The sequence below is a fragment of the Aythya fuligula genome, chromosome 3 (assembly GCF_009819795.1).
Source record: "Aythya fuligula isolate bAytFul2 chromosome 3, bAytFul2.pri, whole genome shotgun sequence".
Classification (NCBI taxonomy): Eukaryota; Metazoa; Chordata; class Aves; order Anseriformes; family Anatidae; genus Aythya; species Aythya fuligula.
This window is the reverse complement of record NC_045561.1, coordinates 60,503,563-60,528,533: the sequence shown is the minus strand read 5'-3', so window position 1 is coordinate 60,528,533 and position 24,971 is coordinate 60,503,563. Positions and strand designations below refer to the sequence as shown.

Here is a 24,971-nt window from a genome sequence, read left to right as displayed (position 1 = left end):
CATGGCAGTAGTTTCTATGCATAGAAACCCCATGAGGGAGAAGAGGGATATTTATTAAAAAGAGATCTTAGAAATCATAGTGCATTGGAAGCTATCGTGGTGTGTTATACAACATCTTTCATTTGGAAGACTCTTGATGCATGTTAGGAATCTGGTTTGTAGTGAATCTGCAATGAAACAGTGGCAGAGGCTGCAGAGCAGCACCATGGAACAGCAACATCCGCAGCCTGATTTCCTGAAATCAAGAGCAGAGTGATGCTTAGGTGAATGTGTTAGCATTGCCCAAGGTAGCCTTGCTGCTTGCTGCAGATTACTAGATGCCACTGTAACGCAGAGGAAAGTGGAGAGGAAGGAGAGAGAGATAAACATGGGGAAAAATGAATGACCAGGAAATGGTGAGATGAGGAGGAAAGCAAAATGATTAAGAAGGAAAAAATGTGAAAGGACTCATTCTTCCTTAGGTCTTTGAGCAGAGGCTCATATAATTTGCTAGCATATGTTTTTTTTTTTTTTTTTTTTCCATGGCTCACTCACGGTTGCATCTTCTACTTACAGCAGCAACACTAAAAGTTTACCTTAAAGGTAAAGGGCTGATTCAGTGCTCATAGAATTTAGTGGAATTCTTCCCAGGCATGTTTACTGAACAGGGATCTGTAGTACAGTTACTGTACACATGGGCAGGGCCACATTAAACCACGAGAAATGTTGTAAATTGTACTCCACGCTTGATAGGCATGGCAGGATATAATTTCCAGTTTATTTCAATTTGAAAGTAGCAAATGGTTAGTTTAGACTGGGTAAGAAGAAATAATTTTATCATATTGCAGACAATACATATAAAATTATCGACATGCGAACACCTACATGGGATTCATGGAAAAGTAAAAATCCCCTGGCAGTGGCAGGGGAAGAAGTGAGAAACACTGGCAATGTTATATACATAGTATAAAATAGAAAATGGTAAAGAATATTTTTACAGCTCATGAAGGCGGCATTTATCCAAACTCAGATTTTTATTTTTATTTTTTGAATTACTCTTTTTGGCCTCAAGAATAAACAGATAACACAAAGGGAGCATGTGTGTTGTATGGGACTCTTATGTAATACAACTCGTAATATATTGACTAGACCAATAAAAGGTATCACAATATCTGTACCCGCTTAGACAATAAAGCAATTTAAGATAATTCTTCATACAAATCATTTGGCTGTGTAAAAGATGACTGCAGAACAGCCTGTCTGTCACTGATATTTGCAGTGGTTACAGAGTACACAAGGCACAAGAACAATCTCTCTATTTGTGCTGGAAGCCTACATTTCTCCTCAACTCTGCAACGCTGTTTACTTTTTGATAACTGGGATTGAAAACAGAGGAGCATAAATAGAGTCCTTCGAAAAGATTCCTTTCTTCTTTTAGCATCTTGCGCCAAATAAAGCCACATTATTTATTTTTGTGTTCCCTTCTGGTACCTGCAAAGGACAGAGTCCGCTGGTAGTACAGACAAATAAGGAGTGACAACTACAGAAAACTGCACAGCTCAGACATACAACAGTGATGTGCAAATAGAGACAGCCCTTTACAGCATAAACTTGGTGAAACAGGGGCTTTGTTTTACAAAGTCTTTCGGAAAGCTCAATTCAAATGTCCATTTCCATTCAGGAAGATCATCAACATAAATGTGACATGCTGCAAACAGATCAGTGCATTGGGGCTCATGGATGTGGATGGGTCACATCTGAGTGGCTCAGTAGCAATTAATGCACTTTTGCTGTGCCTAGGATGTGTTATGCACTAGAGAAACATAACGTAACTTGGGAGATGATGTGACCTATGTGATTATGCCCATGTTTACTCTTTTTCTTTCAACAGTGCATTGGGTTTACAAGGCAAGGTTTTGGTAGTGGGGGGCTACAGGGGTGGTCTCTGTGAGCAGAGCCCAGCAGCTGCCCCATGTCAGATCAGAGCCAGCTCCTGATGGCTCCAAAAAGGACCTGCTGATGGCCAGAGCTGGGCGAGGGAGCAACACTGGGTGGGCCTCTGGGAGAGCAGATTAAAGGAAGGGAAAAAAAAACACCTGCTGTGGGACAGTAGCTGAGAGAGAGAGTGAGAAGCAGCCCTGCAGTCCCCAAGGTGAGTGCAGCAGGAGGGCAGGAGGTGCTCCAGGCAGGCAGCAGCAGTTCCCCTGCAGCCTGTGGAGAGGCCCCTGGTGGAGCAGGCTGTCGCCCTGCCGCCCATGGGTCCCACATGGAGCAGATCTCCACGCTGCAGCCCCCCCATGGGTGGAGGAGCCCCCGGTGGAGCAGGTGGATGTGGCCTGGAGGAGGCTGCGGCCCATGGAGAGCCCCCGCAGGAGCAGGCCCCGGGCCGGAGCTGCAGCCCGTGGAGAGGAGCCCACACAGGAGCAGGGGGTCTGGGGGGAGCTGCTGCCCAGCCGTGGTGGCCCCGTGCTGGAGCAGTTTGCTCCTGGGGGATGGACCCCGTGGGACGGAGCCGTGTGGGAGCAGTGCTTGAGGAGCTGCTGCCTGTGGGCAGCCCCTGTAGGCTCAGTTGGGGAAGGACGGCATCCCGTGGGAGGGACCCCAATATATTATATGAATTTCCCTACACCGAGTTTTTTTTGCCCACGATGATAATTGTTGAGTGATCTCCCTGTCCTTATGTCAACCCTTGAGTCCTTTTCCATCATATTTTCTCCCCCTTTTCCTTTGAGGAAGGGGAGTGATAGACCAGTTGTGGTGGAGTTGAGCTGTCCAAGAGGATGAAACAACCACAAAGAGTCATGTCAGAAGTGGGTTAGAGAAAGAAAAAAGCACCAGCTGCAAGGAGGGATGTGGCACCATGTGGTGAAGTGAAAGCTTGCAGAGAAGAGAGCTGAGGCTGACACAGGCAGAACAGAAGGGCTGAGTACAACATGAGTTTCCTGTGCAGGTATGGGTACAAGACCCTAAAAGTGAAGATAGGAAAGTTGATTTTAATGTGGTAGAAAAGGAGCAACAGATGTAGGGTACAGAAGAAGGTTGACAAAATAAAAATAGCAGGTAAAATAGCATTTGAAGAGTACGTCTTCTGAGGAGGCCAGCTGGTTGATGCGTGAGGTATTCAGGGCTAAGGATATACAAACTCACAGCAAAGCACTGTCTGCTTACAGAGAGAAAATATTCCCTGAAGATGTGAAGCACATGCAAGAGAGAGTAAAAACTTTCAGACTTGAACACCCATGACCATGAGAATCTTGCTAACAGCACTGAGACCTGGGCTGAGATGGGAGGAGAGCGTGGAGCCTTGTTCCAGCAGGACCACATTAAATTTGGGATTAGAGGGAGTCAGAAATCCAAAGGTGGGATGGTAAATTGGGGGCGTAAATATAGGATGAAACAGTACCCACTGAAAGTATGTAGCCTGCTGTAGAGATAGGGGATTGATACGGAGAGAAACCTTTAGATACAGACAGGAAGAAAGGTGATAAGAGAACTGATCAAGGAGACCATCAGAGAAAATAAGACTTTGAGGAGAAAAGACGTTTCAGAGAGGCTAAGGTGGATGTTGGGTGAAGGTCTTGGATGCTTCATTAAGAGCTTGCTGGGAGAAGCTTGCATGGCAGGGCATAGTGTGGGTGGGCCCGGGCCAGGCCAGGGATGAATGGGTAATTGCCATGGACAAGAAGTCTAAGTTCAGGAAATGTCTCCAAACCTTTTGTAAAATCAGCAAATACTTAATGGAAAGAAAAATAAATAAATAAATAAATAAATAAATATATATATATATAAAAACTTGCTAAATAATGATGCCAGACTAGCAAAGGTTTTTATTTCCATCAGATAACAGGTAATTTCTGGTCAAGTTAAATTGTTATAAGTAAATAGTACTTTAAACTCTTCCTGACTTTGTGCGTGCGGAAAACGTACAGGACATCTTCATCAGTCTAGTGGCATTTGTTAGAAAACATAGCTCTGTGTTTAGCTAATGACTTAATTAGAAAAGCAGTAGTCAGCTGGCAGTGAATGGTGAGTCTTTATTTAACAGGGAAGCACGAAAATTAGCCAGCCATCTGTTTTTTCCTGTTAATTACCTCTAAATATTAAATCTAAACACAGTCTTCAACCTGACACTGATTGGTGGTTTGAGTGATAATAGTGCAGACCAGATACTAGAAGGACTGCTAGAAATGAAGATAATGCAGCCCCTCTATTTTACAGCTTTCATACCTGTCTGAAATATGTCTACCTACCTGCAGCAGCTACTATGGAGATCATGCTCATCACTTCTGGTCCTTCAGCCATTTTTTTCCCTAATAGCATACGTACTCTGTAAAGCTGCTTTGAGAGTTTTGAATGGGCAGGGTCAGGCCACTGTTCCCAGATTCAGTTGACAGTTTCAGTCTCCAACAAGTTGAGAAAGGGAAAAACCACTATGGATCTCTGGACTTTCACACTGGAAGACATTCTCAGTGGTTGGGATGATTGTTTTTTCCCTCATTTTAGATATTAACTAGTAGGAAACCTAAAGGCAGATGGGAAAGGCAGCAGTGAGGAGAGCTTCAGAAGGGCAGCTGGAGATAAGCCTCCTAAATCTAGGCATGGGAAACTTGTAGGCCTTGAAGCAGAGTCCCACTGGGATGTGGGTAAGCAGTAGGTCACACTTTTGTCACCTTCAGATTTGATTTACACTCAGCTTGCAAAACTGCATCTTTCCAACTGAACGCTTTCCTTCAGAAATAAGGATGTAATTTCTCAGCTCCATCTGGAGTTTATTACTCATGTTACTTACACTTCCTTGACTCTTGATAAGAAAAATGATCGTTGTGCTGTAAATTTTCAAAACATTTTTCAGGGCTGGCTTCCAGTGCTGTTACAACATTTCTGCTACCTCTAATATTTGTTTTGATGGATTTGGAGCTGCCATGCTGTAGTTCACTGTTATTGCACGTCAGCTTGATATATGTGATATTTTCTATATGGTATATTGGTTTAATTCAAAAAGAATTTGTCCAGAAAAATGGACAGGGGAGAAGATTATGGTGCAAGATAAGTAATCAATATCTAAGCAGTATTTAGGAGTTACTAATGGACAGTACCAGATTCTTAGTTTGGATTTTGTCTCTTCCCAGCCTGATTTCCAAAATGTTTGAACCAGGGCATGTTAACTTCCATAGGCACAGAAGACAGCATACGAAGGACTCTGTCTCTGTATGGACAAGGCAAGTAACTCCTTGGTGGACTGCCAAAACAAGAAATCCTACTAGAGGACTTGATCATAGGTTAAGTTTCAAGAATGCCATTGTGAATTTTAAGATGAAGATAAGAGGGACATGCATACAATAGACTTCTATTTTAAAAAGTTCTTTTCCCTATTTTTTTTTTCTTCTGCTGCTGCTGTTCAAATAGAAAGTAATTTGTTTTTAGATGATATTTCTGATCACCATACATTACTGGCCTTCTGAGAAGACACACAACACTCTGAGTCTGTGGGGTAAGGTTTGTCAATCCATGGGGTTGTGCACTGCAAGGTCCACAGGAAGCAGGGAAAAACTGAACAATGCCACCCCACAGCTGACCGAGGCACAAAGCTTGAGCCCTGAAGAAAGATGGTAATAAATAGTGGTATTAAAAGGTGACCAGTCAGATGTGCAGCTGGTCGTACAAGCACAACACTTGATAGCTGTGTTTTCTCAGTTGTTAAACAAACTTCAGAGTCTGTCCAATACTTTTAACATAAATCAGGTCACTTGCACAAAAAAAAGAGCCACTTATTTTGGACTACGAGATGCGATCTGCTTTTAGGAGACATGAACTGAACTTTGTTTTCTGTTTTGGCAGTGTATTTCTGTGGGGGTAAGAAGAATAAATGGTTTATTTTTGTTGTAACCTACGCTGGAAATGGTGGCTACTATCCTTCTAAAAAACTGTTACAGTTTTTTCAAAATGCCACAATAAATATTTTCTGTTTAGATGTTATGACCATGAAGTGTTTATTAATTTTGAATGCATATATATGGAATTCAGTTTATAAGTCTTCATATTACTACAGTGCATGTTAAGTTAGACATTCGCTTCTTAAATTAAAAAAGTATAAAAGAAATGTGAATATTGTTTTCTTCTCAAGTCATTGATTACACAGAATGCTGTAAACATGACTATCTAATGTTTTGTTTGTTTGTTTCATTGCTAAAAAATCTGTTTCTTTGTAGAATAAATTTATTTCAAACTCTTTACCATGAATAACACCAGAGGTAAAAAAAACAGCAAAACAAATTTACAGGCTAAAGAGAAGTCGAGCAAAGAGGCAAACACAAAAATCCCTTTTTCCCTTTGTCAAGGGCAGTGACAATAGTCAAATTAGTTTTCTCATTCTTAAGGCCAGGAGTCATGTCATCATCATCATCTCCCAGTACTTTTAAGAATGTTCTCGACACCTGATGAGCTTTCTGAAGGCCAGTTTGAAATCTTCATTAAAGCTAGTGTACAGCAAAGGGTTGATAAGGGAGTTGACATATCCAAGCCAGGTCAAGAAATCTGCTACTTCTGGAGAGACAGTGCAAACGTGGAGGCCCACCAGCAGCTCCTTGATGAAAAAGGGCAACCAGGACAAAATGAAAGCACCCAAGATCAGTCCCAAAATGCGAGCAGCCTTTCGCTCCCGAGTGGTGGAAATCTGCTGCCGGTCACCAGCCAGGTCCAGGTCATTCTCGAAAGGAGGGATCCTCACGGACGCGTTGATTTTATCAAACTCCATGGTTGGGTCGGAGGTGGAGAAGTCCGAGACGCAGAACGTCTGTGTGAGCTTACAGCTGGCAAAAGAGTTTTGGCTGTCGGTGCTCCTGTTGCTGAGGTGGCGGCTTGACCCCCGCTTCTGGTAAAGGCTCTTGGCAGCGTGGTAGATCCTGTAGTACAGAATCAGGATCAAAGTCAAAGGTATATAAAATGCCCCGAATGTGGAGTAAATAGTGTAGATGACGTGATCATGCTGAATGCGGCACTCGCTGGGAATATTGACGCTGTGGTGATTTCTCCAAAACAAAGGGGGCATGGATATGAAAATGGAGATAGTCCACACGGTGACGATCATCAGCCCAGCCCTTTTGGCTGTTCTTTTCCTGGCATATTCAATGGCATCTGTGATTGCCCAGTACCTGTCCAGAGCAATGACACACAGGTGAAGAATCGAACATGTGCAGCAGGTCATGTCGACGCTAAGCCAGATCTCACAGATGAAGTATCCCAAAGTCCATTTGTCTATCATTATGTAAGTGATACTCAGGGGCATGACAAGGACAGCAACAAGGAGATCCGTCACAGCTAGCGAACATATTAAATAGTTTGCTGGCTGGTGGAGCTTCTTGGTTGTGGAGATTGCCGCAATCACAGCTGAATTCAGCAGCATAGTCAAGGTTGTGATTGTGGCCAGGGTCAGGGTAACAAGCATCTTTTCAGTTACAGTTTTTGGCTTTGCAGCCACGTTGGCTTCAGTGGTGCAATTTGTGAAATTCATTTTCGCCCTGCAGGATGCACAGTGAAAGAAGTGGCTGCTGCAGGTAGCGGGGTAGTTCCAGCTTCAGAAGTCACCCATTGGAAACAGGGACAGAGATGCTCCAGGTACAAACGTTTTTATATTTCCTTATTCAACAGTGCAGCAAAAAGCTTCCAGGTTTTCTCCCGTTCATTGTTTTCCTAGAAGACAAAAGTACATCTTTTAGCAAATCTAGGTAAATCCCACTTTTTGGCAAAAATCCCACACTTCTAATATTAGCACCTCAAATACAAATTTTGCTCATTTTTCCTCCTTTTCTTCTCTGCTTCCTTTTCTTCCCCTTTTACTCTGCAGTCATTTCTTTCTCATTTTGGGCCAGATTTTTCTGCTGGTGTGAAGTGCTTATTTCTCCTTTGACTTTGAAGATGTCACTTGAAGTGGGAGGTTAGACTAGAAGACCTTCAGAGATCCCTTCCAACAAACATTTCTGTGATCTCTGTTAATTATTGATACTGGCAGCTAGTCTTTGCCTGCTTGTTAAATAGGCTCCAGCAAATGAAGAGTTCAGGAAATCTGCCTTTTCACTTAAATTGCTGTATGAAAGGGATCAATTACTTCTATATATCACCTTTGAAAAAAAGAAACGGAGCAGCCTACATCAGAATAGACATGCCAAAATTTCATAGTTTTCTATTCTGCTTTTTCATATCCATGACTTTATTAATATCTTGGAAACAGTACTTAAAAATTACTCAGGTTGCCTTTAACATGCAGGTTTCAAACAATGTTTAAAGCTTTATGGTGAACGCTTAGTTTTACACTGCACATTAGTGTTGCTAGGAGCTTATATAGTTTTGGCTAATTATTCCTGACATTTCACATATCCCACTGCGTGTCTTTCAAGGAGACAGACAAAAAGCTTTTGCATTTGCTTTGAGATTTCTATCAAATTTTGCTGCCTGTCAGGCAGTCCACTAAGTCCACAAATCCAAGTCCACTGCAATATAGAAATAATATATATATTTAAAAAAAGGTTTACTTTTGTTTCAGGTGTTTATTTTGTGAAAACATGTAAGTCCTTTCCATGCATCCCAAATGCTGACTGAGGCCAGAGTTAGCAACCTGTGGGATGCAACTTCAGATACTCTCCAGGGCCTTGCGTTCTTGTTTGTAATTTATTTCCTCATAAAGGGTGTAGGAAACTGAAATCCTGACCATCGTTTACCATTCAAATAAACCAAAAGATTCCTTTCCCTGGCTTTACTGATCCAAAAGTAAGGAGTCCTCTAGGCTAGTTGTGTAGGCTCCCGTGATGAGGAGTAGATTGAGATAGCTGCTGCCAGAAACATATTTGTCCCCTCTCCAGACAAGTCTATAAAGCAGATGGTATGAATCACCCCCTGGAAACATTGATCCTTCTCAATTTTGACTACAAGTGGCTCTTCCATACTTGCTCTTAGAATACATGCCTGATTTTTCGATGGCTAAATTTGATAGGTAAAATCCATTCTCATTGACACCAGTGGGACTTGGGTTAGGCTCTGAGAGAGAGTTTGCATATGCAAGCTAATGAGTAATTAAGAGTCTGAATGAGAAATTATGAATGTAAAGTTAGTCAGCTGCTTCTGTCTGTACATACACTCTTATTCAGAAATTGGAGTGCCATCTTCTGAATGAGCCGAATGAGGAACAATCAAAAATAGAAACTTAAAAAAAAAGAAAAGAAAAAAGCGTTGTACTTTGCAGATCAGCCCTAGGAAAGAAGATCTGTTTCGTTGCATCACTGCAGACTGTAGGCAAGCAGAACATGAGTTTTAAATCCCTAGATGACCTTTCATACCAACATAACCTTTCTGAGCTCTGCCCTCCTTCTTTGCACCACCACAAAGATACTCTGAAAAAAATAATATATATATATATTTTTTTTTTCTTAATGGATTTGTCTTTAAACAAAACCTATCATACTTTGTCAGGCCCAAGTGCTGTGGCTTCCATTAGAAAAAAAAAAAAAAAAAAAGGATGCTGCTGATTGCATGGAGGAGTTTGTTTAAGTCTGCTCACTGCTCAGCAGGTATGATTTTTTTTTTCCCCTTGGAAAATCACTGCAATAATTAAAGTCAGAGTAGAAATATAAACAAAGCATCCTCCCTGCAGAAGACAAGCTCGCAGGTACCTCAGACCAGGCAGACACAGTGTGTCATGTCAAAGACCATCACAGAAGAGCTATTTGGTTTTAATTCCCACATTCTTTATAGGAAACGAGCCTTTAGCGATTCAGACAATAGAAATACCACATACAAGAACTGTATTAAACCAATGTTATTAGGGAAGTATATTTAAATGCTGAAAAATCTGGAGAACTCAGGCTGAAGATTTCCTCTATGGCTTAAGCCTTCCCCTGTTCTCATCCCTTTCACCCATTATGAGGCATTCTTATGGTATGGGCACTTCTCCTACTCATGGTAGAGGCACATCAGAGAGGTTCTGGCCTGGTACAGACAGGTCCTGGCATCACCAGCCAGTTCTCACCGAGGTGAGGACACAGCAGACACTTTTTTGGCTGAGTCAGAGCATTTGGAGCTGTTGCACAGGTAGCTCAAGGTGGTGGCAAAGCTGGAGGCACTGGTGAGCTCCCATCCTCAGGACAGACCAGCACTATCTTGCCTAGACCTAGTCCTTCCCACCACACTCCCAGTGGGATGGAGCAACAGAAATTTTCTTTCTCCTGCTGCTTGGCCCCTTGCTGCTCCCCATTTTCCAAACCATCCTATAGGATCCAAGCATCCTATAGGATCTAATCACAACTCCTGCCTCCCAGAGCACGTGCAGTCCCTTAACCCTAAGCTCCCTGTGCCGGACCAGCTTGAGACTCTCCTGACCTTCTGCTGCAGCCTCAGTCTCTACCTCCAGCAGCTCAGCCAGCTTCAGTGTGCTTGCCCCATCCCTCACTGTCCTTGCTTGTCCAGCTTTCATCTCTTTGCCTTTGAATCAGAAGGCACCCTATACAAAATATCTTGGCCCAGAAAAGAGGTGGGGTTCTAAACTGGGAAGTGACTTTAGTAGATGTCAGTGACTGACCTTGCTTATTAATATAGGGCAGGATTTAAATGATATTCATCACTAATCTTTAAAAATGCAGGTGTGACTGTGGTCACACATTTTCTAGATCTTGTATTTTAATTCATTGTCTGCTGTCTTCTGAGGTACCTGTCAACCCCTGCCCAGTGCCAGGGACCACATAGTTGCTATTTATAGCATTACTATCACTATAGTGATCGACTGTGGTTTTATAAGTCACTTCTGGGAAGCGTCATTAATAACATAGTTATCTTATTTAAAGTACTCTCACTAAAAGCACTGCCATGCTTTTGGCTTGTGCTTGTATCCCTTCAGGCTGTCAGTCATCTCACACAGAGACTGATTTTACTGGTTTGGTGGGAGAAGCCTGCGTGAGTTCCTCCAAATGAGAATCAATCACATCGCATATTAGCTGATTATTGGTAATGGCACTGAGTGCTGTCTGGGAGGGAGAAGGGGAGAAAAGGGTGATTAATTGTTCCCTAAAAACAACAGGACAGGTTTAAGCTGTGAGATGGCAGTGTCCTTGTCTGCTCTTGCCAGGAAATATCTCCATCATCTCAATAGAGTAAGAATATTTTGCCACATGGCACAGTACTCTGAATTTCTAATAGATAAGTGGACGGGATGACTCCAACTCCTTGACCACTGAACTTTTCACTGTTTCTTAAGAAATAGAATAAAATCACTTGCAGAGAACAAGGACAACTAGCATTGTATGTCTGCATGTGCCTGTGTGCATGTGCATGTGGATATGTGTGCAGAGGGGTTAGTTCCTTTATAACCATGATTTTACATTGCCTTTAAGCAATTAAGGCACTGGGCAGTTACGGTACTTCATGCTTTTGGCAGCAATAGATCAATATGACTTTGTTACACTCTGAATGGGTCTGAGTGCTTTTCACTTTCAATATTTCCATTTCCATAGTTGTGAAGAGCAAGAACTGCGATGTGCTTTGTGAAACAGGTGGTTAGCTTATGGAAAATATTACTTAGCACATTTATGATAATGTTGATATTTCAAGCTATGGAAAGATGTTAAACTTCCAATACTCCTCCTTATTGTCTCAAAGAGGTTGGCTCTTCCAAGTTCAACACAAAAAGCACTGAAATTCAAGCATTTCACATTGAAGTTAGGTTGCAAGGTTTTGCAACTTTCCAGATCATCCTTGTACTTTACTCTTGTAAAGTCAAGACTTTCTGGACTCCTTCATAGCCAACTGATAGAGCTGATTTTAATTGAGGATTACAGGTGCCAAGTACCTTGTATTGTTTTCTGTCATGCTGGTGTTTCTCTGGGTTTCTGAGTACCTCAGTGCTGCAGAGGTAATGCTACAGCAGCAGTCTTAATTAACTACAATTTATATAGCCACTTGATTCTGATTGTAACATCATATTACAAAAAGTGGTACCCAAGAGCCAACCAAATGGAGGTGGTCAGAATCACACCAACCCCTGGAAGGATTGCCAGCAAGATAAAATCCTGCAGTCACCAACAGCTCATATTCACACTCACAGCATGAGATTTCTGATGCTGACTGTATTGAAGGCAAACTATCAGAAGGTGGGCTGAGACTGCCTCACAACAGAGTAAACTGAGATAGATAGGAGAATAAATGAAGTGGCTATTTTCGTGCTAGATCAGAAATTTTCAGCCTGTCTGTGGGAAGTTCCTAGCTGCATTATGGTTCTCAGGTTTAGGGATCCAGCCTTCTTCAACGCAGACTGAATGAGGCCCAGAACAAAATTACTATGACATTTGTATGGATTGAGGTACAAATTTGACCTTCAAGTCAGGTTTTCACTCTGCAGTGGTGACCTGAGCAGCATGCAGTTTCATCAGAGGGGCTCAGCACCAAGCAAGACACGTGGAGGCTTGGCTATTTGTCTATTTGTATCTCTGACTATCTGACTAATCCTGATATATATATTCACCCTGACATAAATAGCCAGGGTGCAGTACATTACAATCAAGGTGATAATGGCCTGCAGCCTATTCTCCAGCATGCCTGTGTAGTGAAGATTGCTAGGGCTGTGGGGACCCTTAGGAGTCCACAACCTTGCAAGATCCACAGCACCTTGGTCACCACATCAGTAAGTGAACATATGGCTGAGCTTGCCTATGAAACTGTATCAGAAATACCAGATTTGGGTATGGATGTTGCCAAACTTGGACCAAGGTGCAGAAGGTAATTCAGTCAGGGTTTTCCATCTGGGAGGAGACTGGGATGGAGGAAAGGACATTCAAGGCTGGTGAAAAGGAGGGACAAGAAATGGCAGAAGATGTAACAAGTATAAAAGGGGTATGTATTGCTTGCCCACAGTCAGTCAATAAGCCAACCGGTTGCTCAGACCAGAGCATGCGAGTCCAACCCACCTCCGTGGGCCAGCTGGGGGCCCTGGGGGGTGGAGGAACGCAGCACCCTGGTGTCACGGTGTCAGTGGCTTCCCCAGACCTGGTGGCACTGGCAGCAACCCACCACCTCCTCAGAGAGACGAGGTGCCAACCATGGCCTCTTGCCTGTCAAAGGGCAAAAACCAAGTGCTCATACAGGCCATTTTTGGATGTGTGTGCACTTTCTCCAGGGGCAAGGTATGCAGCTTTCTACAGACTCTTCCCATCCACATCATAAATGCTTGTGTCATGTTGGTAATGCTCAAAATCATTGTATTTGAAAACAATTACACTCTAACTGGAAATACCGACTATATGAAACTGTTAGTCAAATACCTTAGAGTGGGCTTATTCATTTGTTTTCAACAGGTCACAAACCTACTTAAGTCAAATCGATGTACACCAGTTTTAAGCTCATTCATGATTCTCCAGGAGGAGTTTTACAGTGACGTTTGAAAATGAACCATTTTGCCTAATCATTGCAAATTGGGGCCTGAATCAATCCAATCCATAGTCAATGAAAGACCCCAAGCAGGGAGCTCTGTGAAGCAAATTTTAAAGAAATCCTTTCAGGATCACACTTCAGAGCTAAGGTTTTCTGGTGTAGATCTTGGCACATTCAAATGAGAAACAATTGGTGACGATCTTCAAACCATGCTTCCTCCCACAAGCAGCAGTGTAATTGTCATTCACAGATGACTACTCATTTTTATCTACTTTTAATACAAAAATTACTCAGTCTTAGGCAGTGCAAGCTCATAAGACAGTGCTGAGCTGCAATCTGATACAAACTAGGACTCAATGTGGATTTCATCCCGTCTTTAGTTAAATATATGTAAAATCCTCTGTTCAGGTAAAATACCCCGATTTCTCATGAACAACTCAAGGAGATGCCTCATTTGTAATAATTTGCTTTATAGAGACTATCAAATTAAAAAACTGACTTTAAAACTCATCACCACTTGTCATAACACTTTAGACTCTTAACACTGTACATTTAAAAAGTCTCTTTTGTTTTATAGTACACAAAATACTCATTTAAGTTTCAGCTCATTCATTGCAGCTGACTTCACGTTCCCCCTTTCCTGCACTAACTTAAATCCTGAGTTTAATCCCATGAACACCACAGGCTGTATCTCCCCATGTGCTGGAGCCAGGAAACATGGGTAGCTGGATCCTGCAAACTTTTTTTTGGACAGAATTTGCAATAATCAGTCGTATAACCGTATGTTGCCAAAACATGCAAGTGCTGCCTTTCATATTATGTTGTGGCAGAGACCTCCTTATGTCTCTCTTCTTTCTTGAGAGTTATGGATATTTGGAGCTGCTATTCGGCATGATGAGTGGACTGAGGAAGTAAAAATTGGTGTAAATGATGAGAAACAGCCTTGTTGTGTGAGCTAACCTGATGAAAGAGCTGACAAGCCCTTCCCTGGCACATAGGGCATCTGTTAGCAGAAGCACCAGCTTGTTTTGGTTGCCCTGAGGCAACAACCTTCAGAGCTGTGCTTATCGGCAGATCTCGCCTCAGTACAGAGAGGGAGCTCTTAATCCTTGCTGACTTCCTAATTTAGTAGATAGCTATAGCCAGGAGACATGTAACCTGCACACTTAACCTCTTGTCTGGGAAAGAAAAATATGGTCTGCGCAGGTTGCTGACTCTTGCAATGTTCACGCCTAGCTGTTACTCTCACACAGACAGGTTGTTCTCTGACTTATTTATTTATTTACTTATTTTTAGAAAGCCTGTGGTGCAGATCATCTTACTCAACTCTACATTGCTAAATGCTTTTCATCACTAAAGAAGCCCTTTTCTCTGAATTTTCTGTTTTACCTCTGTGCACACATCTGTAAAAGATTCTGGGTTGCCAACATTCCTTCTCCTGTGTTTTTTAACTAATTTTTTAAACGCTGTTTAAATTTTTTTTCAATTTTGTTGTTTTATAAGACTGACCATGGCACTGATCTCTGAGTGGTTTTACTGAATGGCTTAGAAGCACACACACGTGCAGAAGGAAAGAGCACCCATGCTGAGCATTGGCGGATCTGTGGGGCCCTCTACTACCCTTCCTCCTACTGCTCCAGCTTCCATTCAGACTGTTTATTCATTGACTGCATGACTAAGATCCACAATCAGATAAAATACAGGTGGGAGGACAGCTCAGATAATGAGATGCCACGTTAGATATTGCCAGCTAAGTGTAATTTGTAGAAGGGAAGGAAGAGGACCATGCCACTTCCAGCACCTACAACCTTCCTTAGGGAGGCAGCAGCTAAGATGCAGCTCCATCCACAATGAGTCCCAGAAACGTTTTTCCAAAGAGAAAGGAAATGCAATCACATTCAAAACCCTAAGCGAATCACTTCAAAAACCATAGCCAGGGATTCTAATTGTGGGGGCTATGCTGTCATGAAGCTGGAAGGCCATGGGAAGACATCCCCATTTCCTAGCTGGGAAGAGGCTAGATAGTGTCTTGGTGTTTTGAGGAAACAGAGTATGATGCATCAAGGAGCTGGAGGACTTAGGAAGAGAGGAGTTCACTTTATTATTTTCTGGAAAAACAAACAAAACCACTTCAAAAAATAGACCCAGGGTCAAAATATTTCAGTGTCCCTTTGGTCACTAACAGCTTGGCTTAACAGCTAAGCAAGAATTTTTTTTTCCCTTTCAAATGGACTTACAAAAAGAAAATCCAGTATGTAAAACCTTTTGATTAATGACTTTTTTTTTTTTTTTTTTTTTTTTCCAGAGAATGGAAGTTCATTCATAAAGCTTCAGGAACCAAAACTTTTTAAATAATGAGTGATTTTGAAGGTTAGTATCTTCTGAACTAATACAATCTTTTGCTTGTTTTGTAACTGGAAGCAGAACTGCCTAGCTGTGACTCTCCCCCCACGGTCCTTTTAGAATAAAAGTCGTGCATTGTAAAATTGTAGTAAACAAAGCCAATTTTGATACGCAAAAATCCTATGAGGGAAAAAGTATATTTAAAAAAATCCTTCATTAGGAAAGAAGCTTGTTTCATTTGCAAACTATTAAAGCGCCACACTGGAACATCATAAAAAATCCCCTGAGGTGTAAGAGAACTACATCTAATACAGCTAGGAAAAGTCATTGAAGGATCTACAGCTGGTTTTCCTCCCCACATGGCAATCCTTACTGTTACTCTTTGAGCTGAAGCTCCCTGTGAGGCTTGCAAGCCTAATGCTTCACTTACTGCACACAGGCAGTTGTAAGGACGAGGGGACTGACCCGTCCTGCAGCCCCCAATGCCCGAATGCTGAGTGAGCACTGGAAATTCAGCTGCCGTGTAACCCCTTGATGAACTGTGCTTAGCTCTTGGCCCCTGTCCGAAATCCTACTTCATTCTCAGTGGTTTATAGCCTTTCTTAAAGAGAATCTAAATATGTTTCTGAGACTGCACCTCTTAGGGAACAGTTGCAGGCTATGGTGAACAGTTGTCAGTTGTCACGTAGCCGTCTTCCCTGTGTCACCTGTGGTTTTAAGGTCTCTGTTGCCATCAGTTGGACTTCAGTCTTTCTCCTGCCTAAAGGGTCTGAGTCTGTGCGGTCATTCACAAAAACACAGACTCCCAGAATGGCTGAGGTTGGCAGGGACCTCTGCAGGCCACTTGCTCCAGCCCCTGTCCAAGCAGGGCCACACAGAGCAGGCTGCCCAGGACCATGTCCAGGTGGCTTTTGAAGGTCTCCAAGGATGGAGACTCCACAACCTCTCTGAGCAACCTGTGCCAGCACTTTGTCACCCTCACAGTCAAGGAATGTTTTCTGATGTTCAGAGGGAACTTCCTGTGCTCCAGTTTGTGCCCATTGCCTCTCGTCCTGGTGCTGGGCAACACTGAAAAAAGAGCCTGGCTCCATCCTCTTTGCGTCCTCCCCTCAGGTATTTATAGACATTGATAAGATCTCCTGAAGCCTCCTCTTCTCCAGGCTGAGCAGTCCCATCTTTCTCAGCTTCTCCTCATGGTAAATGGCTCTCCTTCATCATCTTGGTGGCCTTCTGGTGGAGACTCTTTCCAGTCTGTCCAGGTCTCTCTTGTACCGAGGGGCCCAGAACTGGACCCAGTACTCCACGTGTGGCCTCACCAGTGCTGAGTAGAGTGAAAGGACCACATCCCTTGACCTGTCAGCAATGCTTTGTCTCATACAGAACTTTCTCTTACAGAGGAACAAGCCCATTATAGAGGAGTTACATTATTAAAGATGCCTAAGTCACTTAACTCCAATTGAGAAGAAACCCTGGTCCATAAAGACCCTAACTCTCATATAGAGATTGTGAAGCACTGTGCATAAATCCTTTCTGAAAACAGGAATGAAGCCTCCGAATTACTTGAATGCTTTAGGTTTTCTATTTGAGGAGTGTTTCCAGGCTTGCAGCTTGCAGTATAACACAGCATAAGCGGTGGGATCAGGAAACTTTTGGCAGGAGCCTATTATGTCATGGTCTGTTATTATTTTGTTACTTCACATTTCAACCAATATCTAGGAAAAGAAGTATCTGCTTGTCAAGGTCTCCCAAATGCATTGAGAAAAACTGTGAGAAAAAAAAAAAAAAAAAACAACTAAAAATCTACACTGAATTCTCACCTGCAAATGCATTTTCCATCTCAATTTCTCATCTTGCTGCTTAGAGATATGTCAGAGACACACAAATATTTGCTGATGAATATCATTTATTCAGCTCTGGGGAAATGGTGCTATTTGTATTTATATGGAGACAATCACTATTCAAGCTAAATGTCACTGTACATGCATTGTTTTTCAAGTCATTATTTGCTTCTTGCTGCTATTCCCTGTCAGGAGACCGATGTCAATGGGGTTTATTTGATCCACGTGACTTGGTTCTGTACACAGCTGTTCTGCAGTTCATAATGGCCCAAATGAAGAAATCTGGCAGACTAAAACTTAATGGTGTATTAAAGACGTGGAAGATTGATCCAAGGCCCTTTGAAATCAATGGAAATGTTTCTGTTGTGAGCAACAGATTTCAGATTAAGCCTTAGTGAATATATGTCCAATTTCTAGCTGATAAAAAAAAAAAAAAAAAAAAAAAAAAAAAGCAAATGACTCATACAATGGCTCCAGACTTGGTTTGGAAGGAAAATTTTGTGACAGAACAAATAGTTTTATCATAGCAGAAGGCAACTGTGAGTCCTTCCTAACGCTGAATAATGTCTCGTGACGGTGAGAGCTTTGTGCTAGTGGCACGAGACTGCTGCTGGGGGCTGCCAGCGTGGGATTTCCATCTGGCCAGCACGCTCGCTGCAAGTGCAAGAGAAATGAATTACTGACAGCCCACGTGGTGTACAACACCCAGCAGGTCAAGGACAGGCTCCTGCTTAGTATGGCTCTGCCACAGCAAAATTGCTGGCGATGGCCCTGGAACCTTGGGAGAAGGCAGTTTTTCATCGTATTTGCCAAGTGCAGGTCAGCGGGGCCAGGTTTCCTGTGCTGGAGCATCATGGTGAAGTCTGCGTATTTGCTGAGTGGAGTTAGACAGAGTGGGGGAGTGTTTATAGCACTGTCCCTAGCAATATACCTAGCTAAGAACTGAAGTTACAAACCAAACCCAGTCAATAGCACCAGAAAAATCACATGAAAAAGAGAATTGCTGCTTTTGTTTCCAAACTTTGTTGGTGGTGCTAACCAAGAGATCAGTGTCAGAACTCACTGAGTTGACAGCACATATGGAGAATTTTTTGGTTACCAGTGTGATACAGTGACTATTGTAATACTGCAGTTATGTTCTTTGGAGTCCTAGCAGTAACTAGTTCTAGCTGTAGCTTTGATATGAAGACCCTTCATTACCTACAACCAAACTAATGTGCTTAATTTTGTCCATTGCCTGGGATAATCCATATCTTTGTTCTTGGAAACTTTTAACTTTGTCTAACCTCACATAACTGGCACTGTAACTACATGTCTGGATCAATTACCATGTAGATACAGGATAAGTAAAATATAGCATTATGAAACTAATTCAATATTAGACATGTCATTATATGAATTAGTGGTAATTAGCTGTCAAAACCCATAAGCGCTATATAATTAACCCACAAATACAACATAAATACAGAGTAATTATGAAAGTTCATCCACTACAAAGATTGAGCTGTCTTTTAACAGGTGTAACAAAATGTGATGAACCAAACTCTGCTGGAAGTAACATATATTTTGACAGCAGGTGTTTGCGTGTGTGTTGGAGAGACAGAAAGACAGAGAGGAGGACAGTGTTTGGCTGTCATTCTCTATGATGTCTCTATGTGAAATATGCATTTTTCAGCTATGTACCATATATACCATATTTCCGTTTTCCCTGTTTGTAGTAGATTGGTTATAATGAGTACAGAAGGCTGTGGGTCACACTCAAAACATCCCATGACTACTGGTACATCACGTCCCTCTATTAGACTCCTAATGTGGATATTTGTCCTGCCGTTGGTTAGGTTTTGCTGCAGCAGCTAACAGTCATAATAAATAAGAATTCTTAAAACTGTGCTAACAAAGGAAATGTCACAAACACATAGACACATAGAAAAAAAAAACAATGACCAAAAAAAAAAAATCAACCATAATCTCCTCTACTGCTCCACCCTGGTGCGTGTCTCAGTGGCAGAAGACTGATTTTAAAGGCAAGATAGATTTCATACCTACTGTGTGCATTTCAAATATGTTTTTCTCATTAAGAACAATATTAAATTCTGGAATAAACCAGAGTGCTTTAATCATCACCATAAGCAAAGCCTTGATTTACGCCGCCTCAGAAAATGAAGGAGATGATGAGGGGGTAGAAGATGAAAAGCGTATGCCTCATTCACTTTACCAGACGTCTGCTTCAGCAAACTGCAGATGCTTGCTTGGGTAGAACTCACTGTGGGATCAGAGGTGACTCTAACGAAGCAAAGTGTTTTAAAATTCATCAGTTCTATAAAATTCAAACAGCATATATTCTCTAAGTCATACATGGGCTGAAAATGCGTATCTGCATGTGCATACACAAATCCAATGAGACTGTATAAAACAGTATGCTATTCCTTACAATCTTGCTGAAAGTTTGAGGAGTTTTGACAAATGCCACCACTATACTGACTCACCTGCCTCTGAAGTGATAAAAGCAAAGGACCCGGCACTGTGCGACTTTTGTAGCCCCCAGCAAGAGATGAACAACACTTTCTTGGTGTTTGAGGCTTCCTCATCCCACATGGTAAGACTTGCTGGCTCCCTTTCTGGATCATGTCAGCTTTGCAGCTGAAACCCAGCCCCGTGTTACTTGCAGTAAGAGATGATGGGCAGCATCCAGCTGTACAATGCCAATCCTTTGCAGACAGGCTGTTAGGTTTGACACCCCTCCTGTTCTCTTAAGTGTGGACATTGCTCACCAGGCAATGCTCCTCTGTCTCTAAAGTGAGCTCATACAGACCTGAGGAACATCAGCTGGAAGGAGAGTTAGTTTCTGAGGGACTGTCCTGAAAACCTACCAGAGCAAGTAAATTTTTCTCTGTCAAAAGTTGTGCTAGGTAAATATTCCTTTTCCATTTAGTGGAGACCGTAGGACACTAACAATGTAAAAGAGCAGAGCTTGGGGTAGGAGAAGGGGCTGCTGTGGTTCTGTGTCACTGTTATACAACTTTATTTCTGGGCTAACGTGATAGTAATCATCATGAGGAATTCAGAACTCAGTAATCATGAAACAGAATAGATCCAAAGGAATGGTTTAGGAAATAAACAGAAATACCTGTTCCCAAACAGAAATCCACTTTGATGGCAGTTTAATTACAGGTATAGAAGAACCAGATCCCCAGAATGCATGAGTGAGATTATTTCCTAAATTAATAATCTGAAGGGCAGTGACAGAAACCTTTGCAGAAAATATAAGGTTAGGTAGCTATGAGATGATTTTCCCTCCTACCTGTTCACCTGTGGTGGTCTGGTGGATGCTTTGCATTTGGACTCTTCAGATAAGGAGAGGACTTGGTCTAGCTTGGAACGTTTTCTGGTTACTGGTCAAGAACAAGTAGCCCGTCTGTCTGGGCCTCTACATCTGCAGGCTAGAGTAACAGATAAGTCTGGCAGGGTCCAGCAATCTAATATCGTTTCCTAGGATGTCCACTAAGTTGTACACACAGGTTATGGAGGAAGTGGAGATCATCTTCTGTTATCAAGTCACTGGGCTTAAGATGGAGCAAACTTTATTGATGGACACATAAAGTAGTTCCCACCATTACCTTCTACCAGGCTTTAGCAAACTCTGGTTTAATCTTCTAGTCTCAGCTTGCCACCAAAGCTCCTTCAATAGATAAGACAGAGACCTCTCTGTAGGGCAATTTATCCTTCCTGCCTTCCTTCAGTTCTGAGCTGTGCAAGTGCTTGCACCATGTGGGAGAGATTAAACTTCTTCCCTACTAGCAGAACAGCAGGAGCTGATGTTCTTGCTCAGACTTGCAAAAAATCACACAGAGGCTGAAACATAGGAATTCTCAGCCCACGGGGGACTTATGAGTAGCTGCAGAGGGTGAGGGCTGACTGACAGGAGGTCAGACCCAGTCCACAGCAATAATCCTCATAATCAGGTGTTGACTCTTGCCCCTTAACGGCACCATTGCTTTGGACAGCATAGTGCAGAAGTGCTAAGGAGTCAATGAGTGGAAAAAGCAAAAATGGAACATTTTTCATCCTACACACCTGCTGTCAATGTGCCACAACAGTCACCTCTGGCCCCAAATCCCAGCACTGATGTACACAGTGAAAGACTTATAATGGAAGCATCCAAAAGGAGTAATCTTTTAGCATCGTTTTAGCATTACTTTTCTTTTCCCTTTGTTTTATTTTTTTTCCTTCTTTATTTTTATTTTTATTTTTTCACCACAAACTTCACGTATCCATTTCTTTGCTCTGTGTAAAAGTAGACTGCATTTATGAAATACAACCTAAAAATGCTGCTTGTGCGTACTGCTGTGTTGTGACCTTACAAGATAGAGCTCTATGAAAATCTGACTTACAAGGAAAACCTTTTATTCTAGTACCACCACTTTTGTCATCTTTGGTGCTGAAGATCAGTGGCACACAAACAAATGTATGTCTACCGTTATGGAACATAAAACATCTTTCCTCCATCGCTTCTGAGTACAGATTAACTAAATTTCCAGATACCCTTAAACATGCCACTTTCATTCATTCTCACTCTGCATTATCTGCCAGATAATGCAGATAATGCACAGGAGTGCATTATTCTGGCTGCTACTACGAATGAGAAAAGTTAGTTTGCAAGACTATCTAGTTCTCAGGGTGTAGTAGCTCCATAAACTCACTACCAATACATAGTATCCCCCAGTTGGTGTAATGATCATGGACAGTCAGCTAAAGATCAGACTCTGAAAAGAAGATTGAAGTTTTCATTTGTTCCCCTCTTGACCCTGGGCTTCTTAAGTATATTTAGATAAAATCTAACTTAAGCTCTCTAATATATCGTTCTCAGTTTACGTTTTCCAGGCCATCCCTAACTGTACAGCAGCAATCAAGATCGCACCATGTCCTGTACTGGCAGCCAATAACCAAGCCTGCGAGTGAGCCAACACACTCTCACAGCAGCTAAAATTGAATCTTACTGCAGCAAAAATGTTTTTCTTGTTCTAGAGCTTGGGACACTCTTGCCACCTCTCACCATCCTGGGGGGACCAGTGAATCCCTGCCGTAGCACTAAGCACCACCACGGGGCACAGATGGCACAGCGTGGTAGTGAATCACATCCTTCCCAAACCACAAAACAGGACAGGAGGTTGTGTCTGGAGAAAGCCCACTGAGATGCACCAACCTGCTGCACAGCCTGGGTGCTCCCGAAGTTCTTGCCCCAGAGGTGGTCACCCGCTCTCTGTGGGGACAGCCAGGCCCCGGGGTGCCTCCTGCCTCTCCCCGCGGCAGTTTCAGACGCCCAGTAAAAGGTGAGGGACCTGCTGAATGCTCTGAAGGCATCACACCGCTCTGTCAGTGCTGAGGTGCTGGTGACGTAGGGACCCCTCTGCTGGGACAGCATCTCTCAGGGCACCAGTGGGTTGTGAGAGGGAGGCTGAAGCAGCTTGGATGGCTGTAGGTTGCTGCAGCGAATTATGTATGATGAAACTCAGTAGACAGTTTTATATGCTCTATTCGCTGTATTAGACCTTCTAATCAGAATAATGTACCGCTGGATTCTGCACCACAGATGCGAAAGGCCAAACCTCCTCTGGTTCAGGTCCTTTCCACAGGCCTTTGGTAGAAGATACATCCAGTAGGAGTTACCAGGAGGTGGAATTTAATCTGGAGGCTATCCCAGCTTTGAGCGAGGAGAATGAAATTGTCTGTTTCTCACCACATTTTGACCAGTTCGAACACTGCCCGGTACCACCAGGCTACCTCACGGAGGTGAGGCCTGCAGAAGCTGACAAGCAGTGGAGGAGCAGCTGGAGCCCTTACTCCTCGTTCTCTTCTGCTGTGTTGGCACTGCCTGTGCTCTCAGTAGGAAATACCAAATCCAAATTGGTGTTGCAGTTCCCTGGAGACTGTCCATCAACTCTTCATATCAATGACCAAGTGAGAGATATTCCAAATTACAAACCAGGTCAAACTGCTTCTCACCTAGCACTGGTTGAGGAGAAGATGATCTCTCACTGAGTGTTGCATCTACTCAGCGTGGTGGAGTCACTGCCAGCTTCATCCATTGCTGAGCGGTGGCAAACACACCCCTGGGCTGACAGTCTGCAGCAGGAAAATGAGGGAATTCAGGAGATTATCTGCACGTGTCCCAAGCCTCTTGGAGCTTCTGCAGGCAGGAATGTGGTGCTGCTCCTCACGCTCCTCTGCATCAGGATATGGAGACACTCACCTCTGATGGATGACTACTGCTGGATGAGCTTGCTAATGGCTCCAGTCCTGTCATTCTTGAAGCTGATCTTTGTGATTCCTGAAAGACCCCATTAACACTGCATTAGAATCCTGATGGCTTTCACTTGCTGAATTATTTAATTACTTAAATTTTTTAAACATTTCAGAATACCTTCCAAGCAAAACGTGACCTCTTGGTCTTCTATGAGGGGGGCTGACCTTAAGCGCGCTTCAGTGCGCTGTTGCAGCCTTGCTTTTCTCTTCACACACACTTTCCCTACAGCACTCAGCCTTGTACCTTCAGAAAAAGGTGTTATTGAGGAAAGCAGCTTGCTAAGTGGTTTTCTTTTTTGTGATTTATCCAAGTGCCTGTTTGCTCCCACATGCTGTGAGTGGATAATAGCAGTTCTCAATCAAAGTTAAAATTACTAATGCTCTTGTCTGTGGAAAATTTAGTGCAGCTACAAAAAGAAAAAAAAAAGAAAAAAAAAAAGAAAAAACAAGAAAAAAAAAGGTTAATGATGCTGCTATACTACTGATTGTACTATGGCTTGTCATATCTTCATGGTGCACCCTCGTGCAGCATTATTATGTCACCTGTTTATTCCAGTCCAGATCTCCACTGAAACTGGTATGAGACAACTGTATCTGATATTCTGCTATAATGGTGAAACTAGTGTAAAAAACACCATGCAAAAAACAACAGAAAAATAGTTGGTTTTTTTTAGACATCATGTACACCATCTGGTGACACTGACAGTTCAACAGTATGCTGACAGTGATTAGCACAGAGCATTACTCTGTCCTCCTCTTGAATATATGTTTATAGCAACAAATTTTGGCTACATATTTCCTCACAACTGGAAGCTGTTGAAATTATTTTTGCATGGGATGTTGAAGCAGTCTGAAAAAAACTGAGCAACAACAGCAAACTCTCTTGCTTCAAGTTATTGCCACTTCAGTGTCTGCCTGCAGTTCAGACATACACAGACAATATACCACTAATTCTCTTTTTCTAATTGTGTTCACCCAAAGGTCTTTTGTGACTCACAAGTTATTATTACTTTTTAGTTGTAGTCTACTATGATTTTTTGTCAGTCTAAAAGGGCAGAGAGCTGATTCCTTTCACTTATATATTCCCAGCCTTCTACTGAA

At 42.5% G+C, this 24,971-nt stretch overlaps 1 protein-coding gene across 1 annotated transcript in view; it reads right to left on the bottom strand.

The window, feature by feature from the left end:
• Positions 1–3,751: 3,751 nt before the first annotated feature.
• Positions 3,752–24,971, bottom strand: part of HTR1E (5-hydroxytryptamine receptor 1E) — a 34,144-nt gene continuing 12,924 nt past the window's right edge. Inside the window, exons 2-3 of the mRNA XM_032184234.1 lie at positions 22,771–23,895; positions 3,752–7,668 (exon numbers count right to left, since the gene is read on the bottom strand). Coding sequence (XP_032040125.1) covers positions 6,395–7,489 — 1,095 coding nt within the window. The 5' untranslated portion in view covers positions 7,490–7,668; positions 22,771–23,895 and the 3' untranslated portion in view covers positions 3,752–6,394. The remainder of the gene's footprint in view (positions 7,669–22,770; positions 23,896–24,971) is intronic.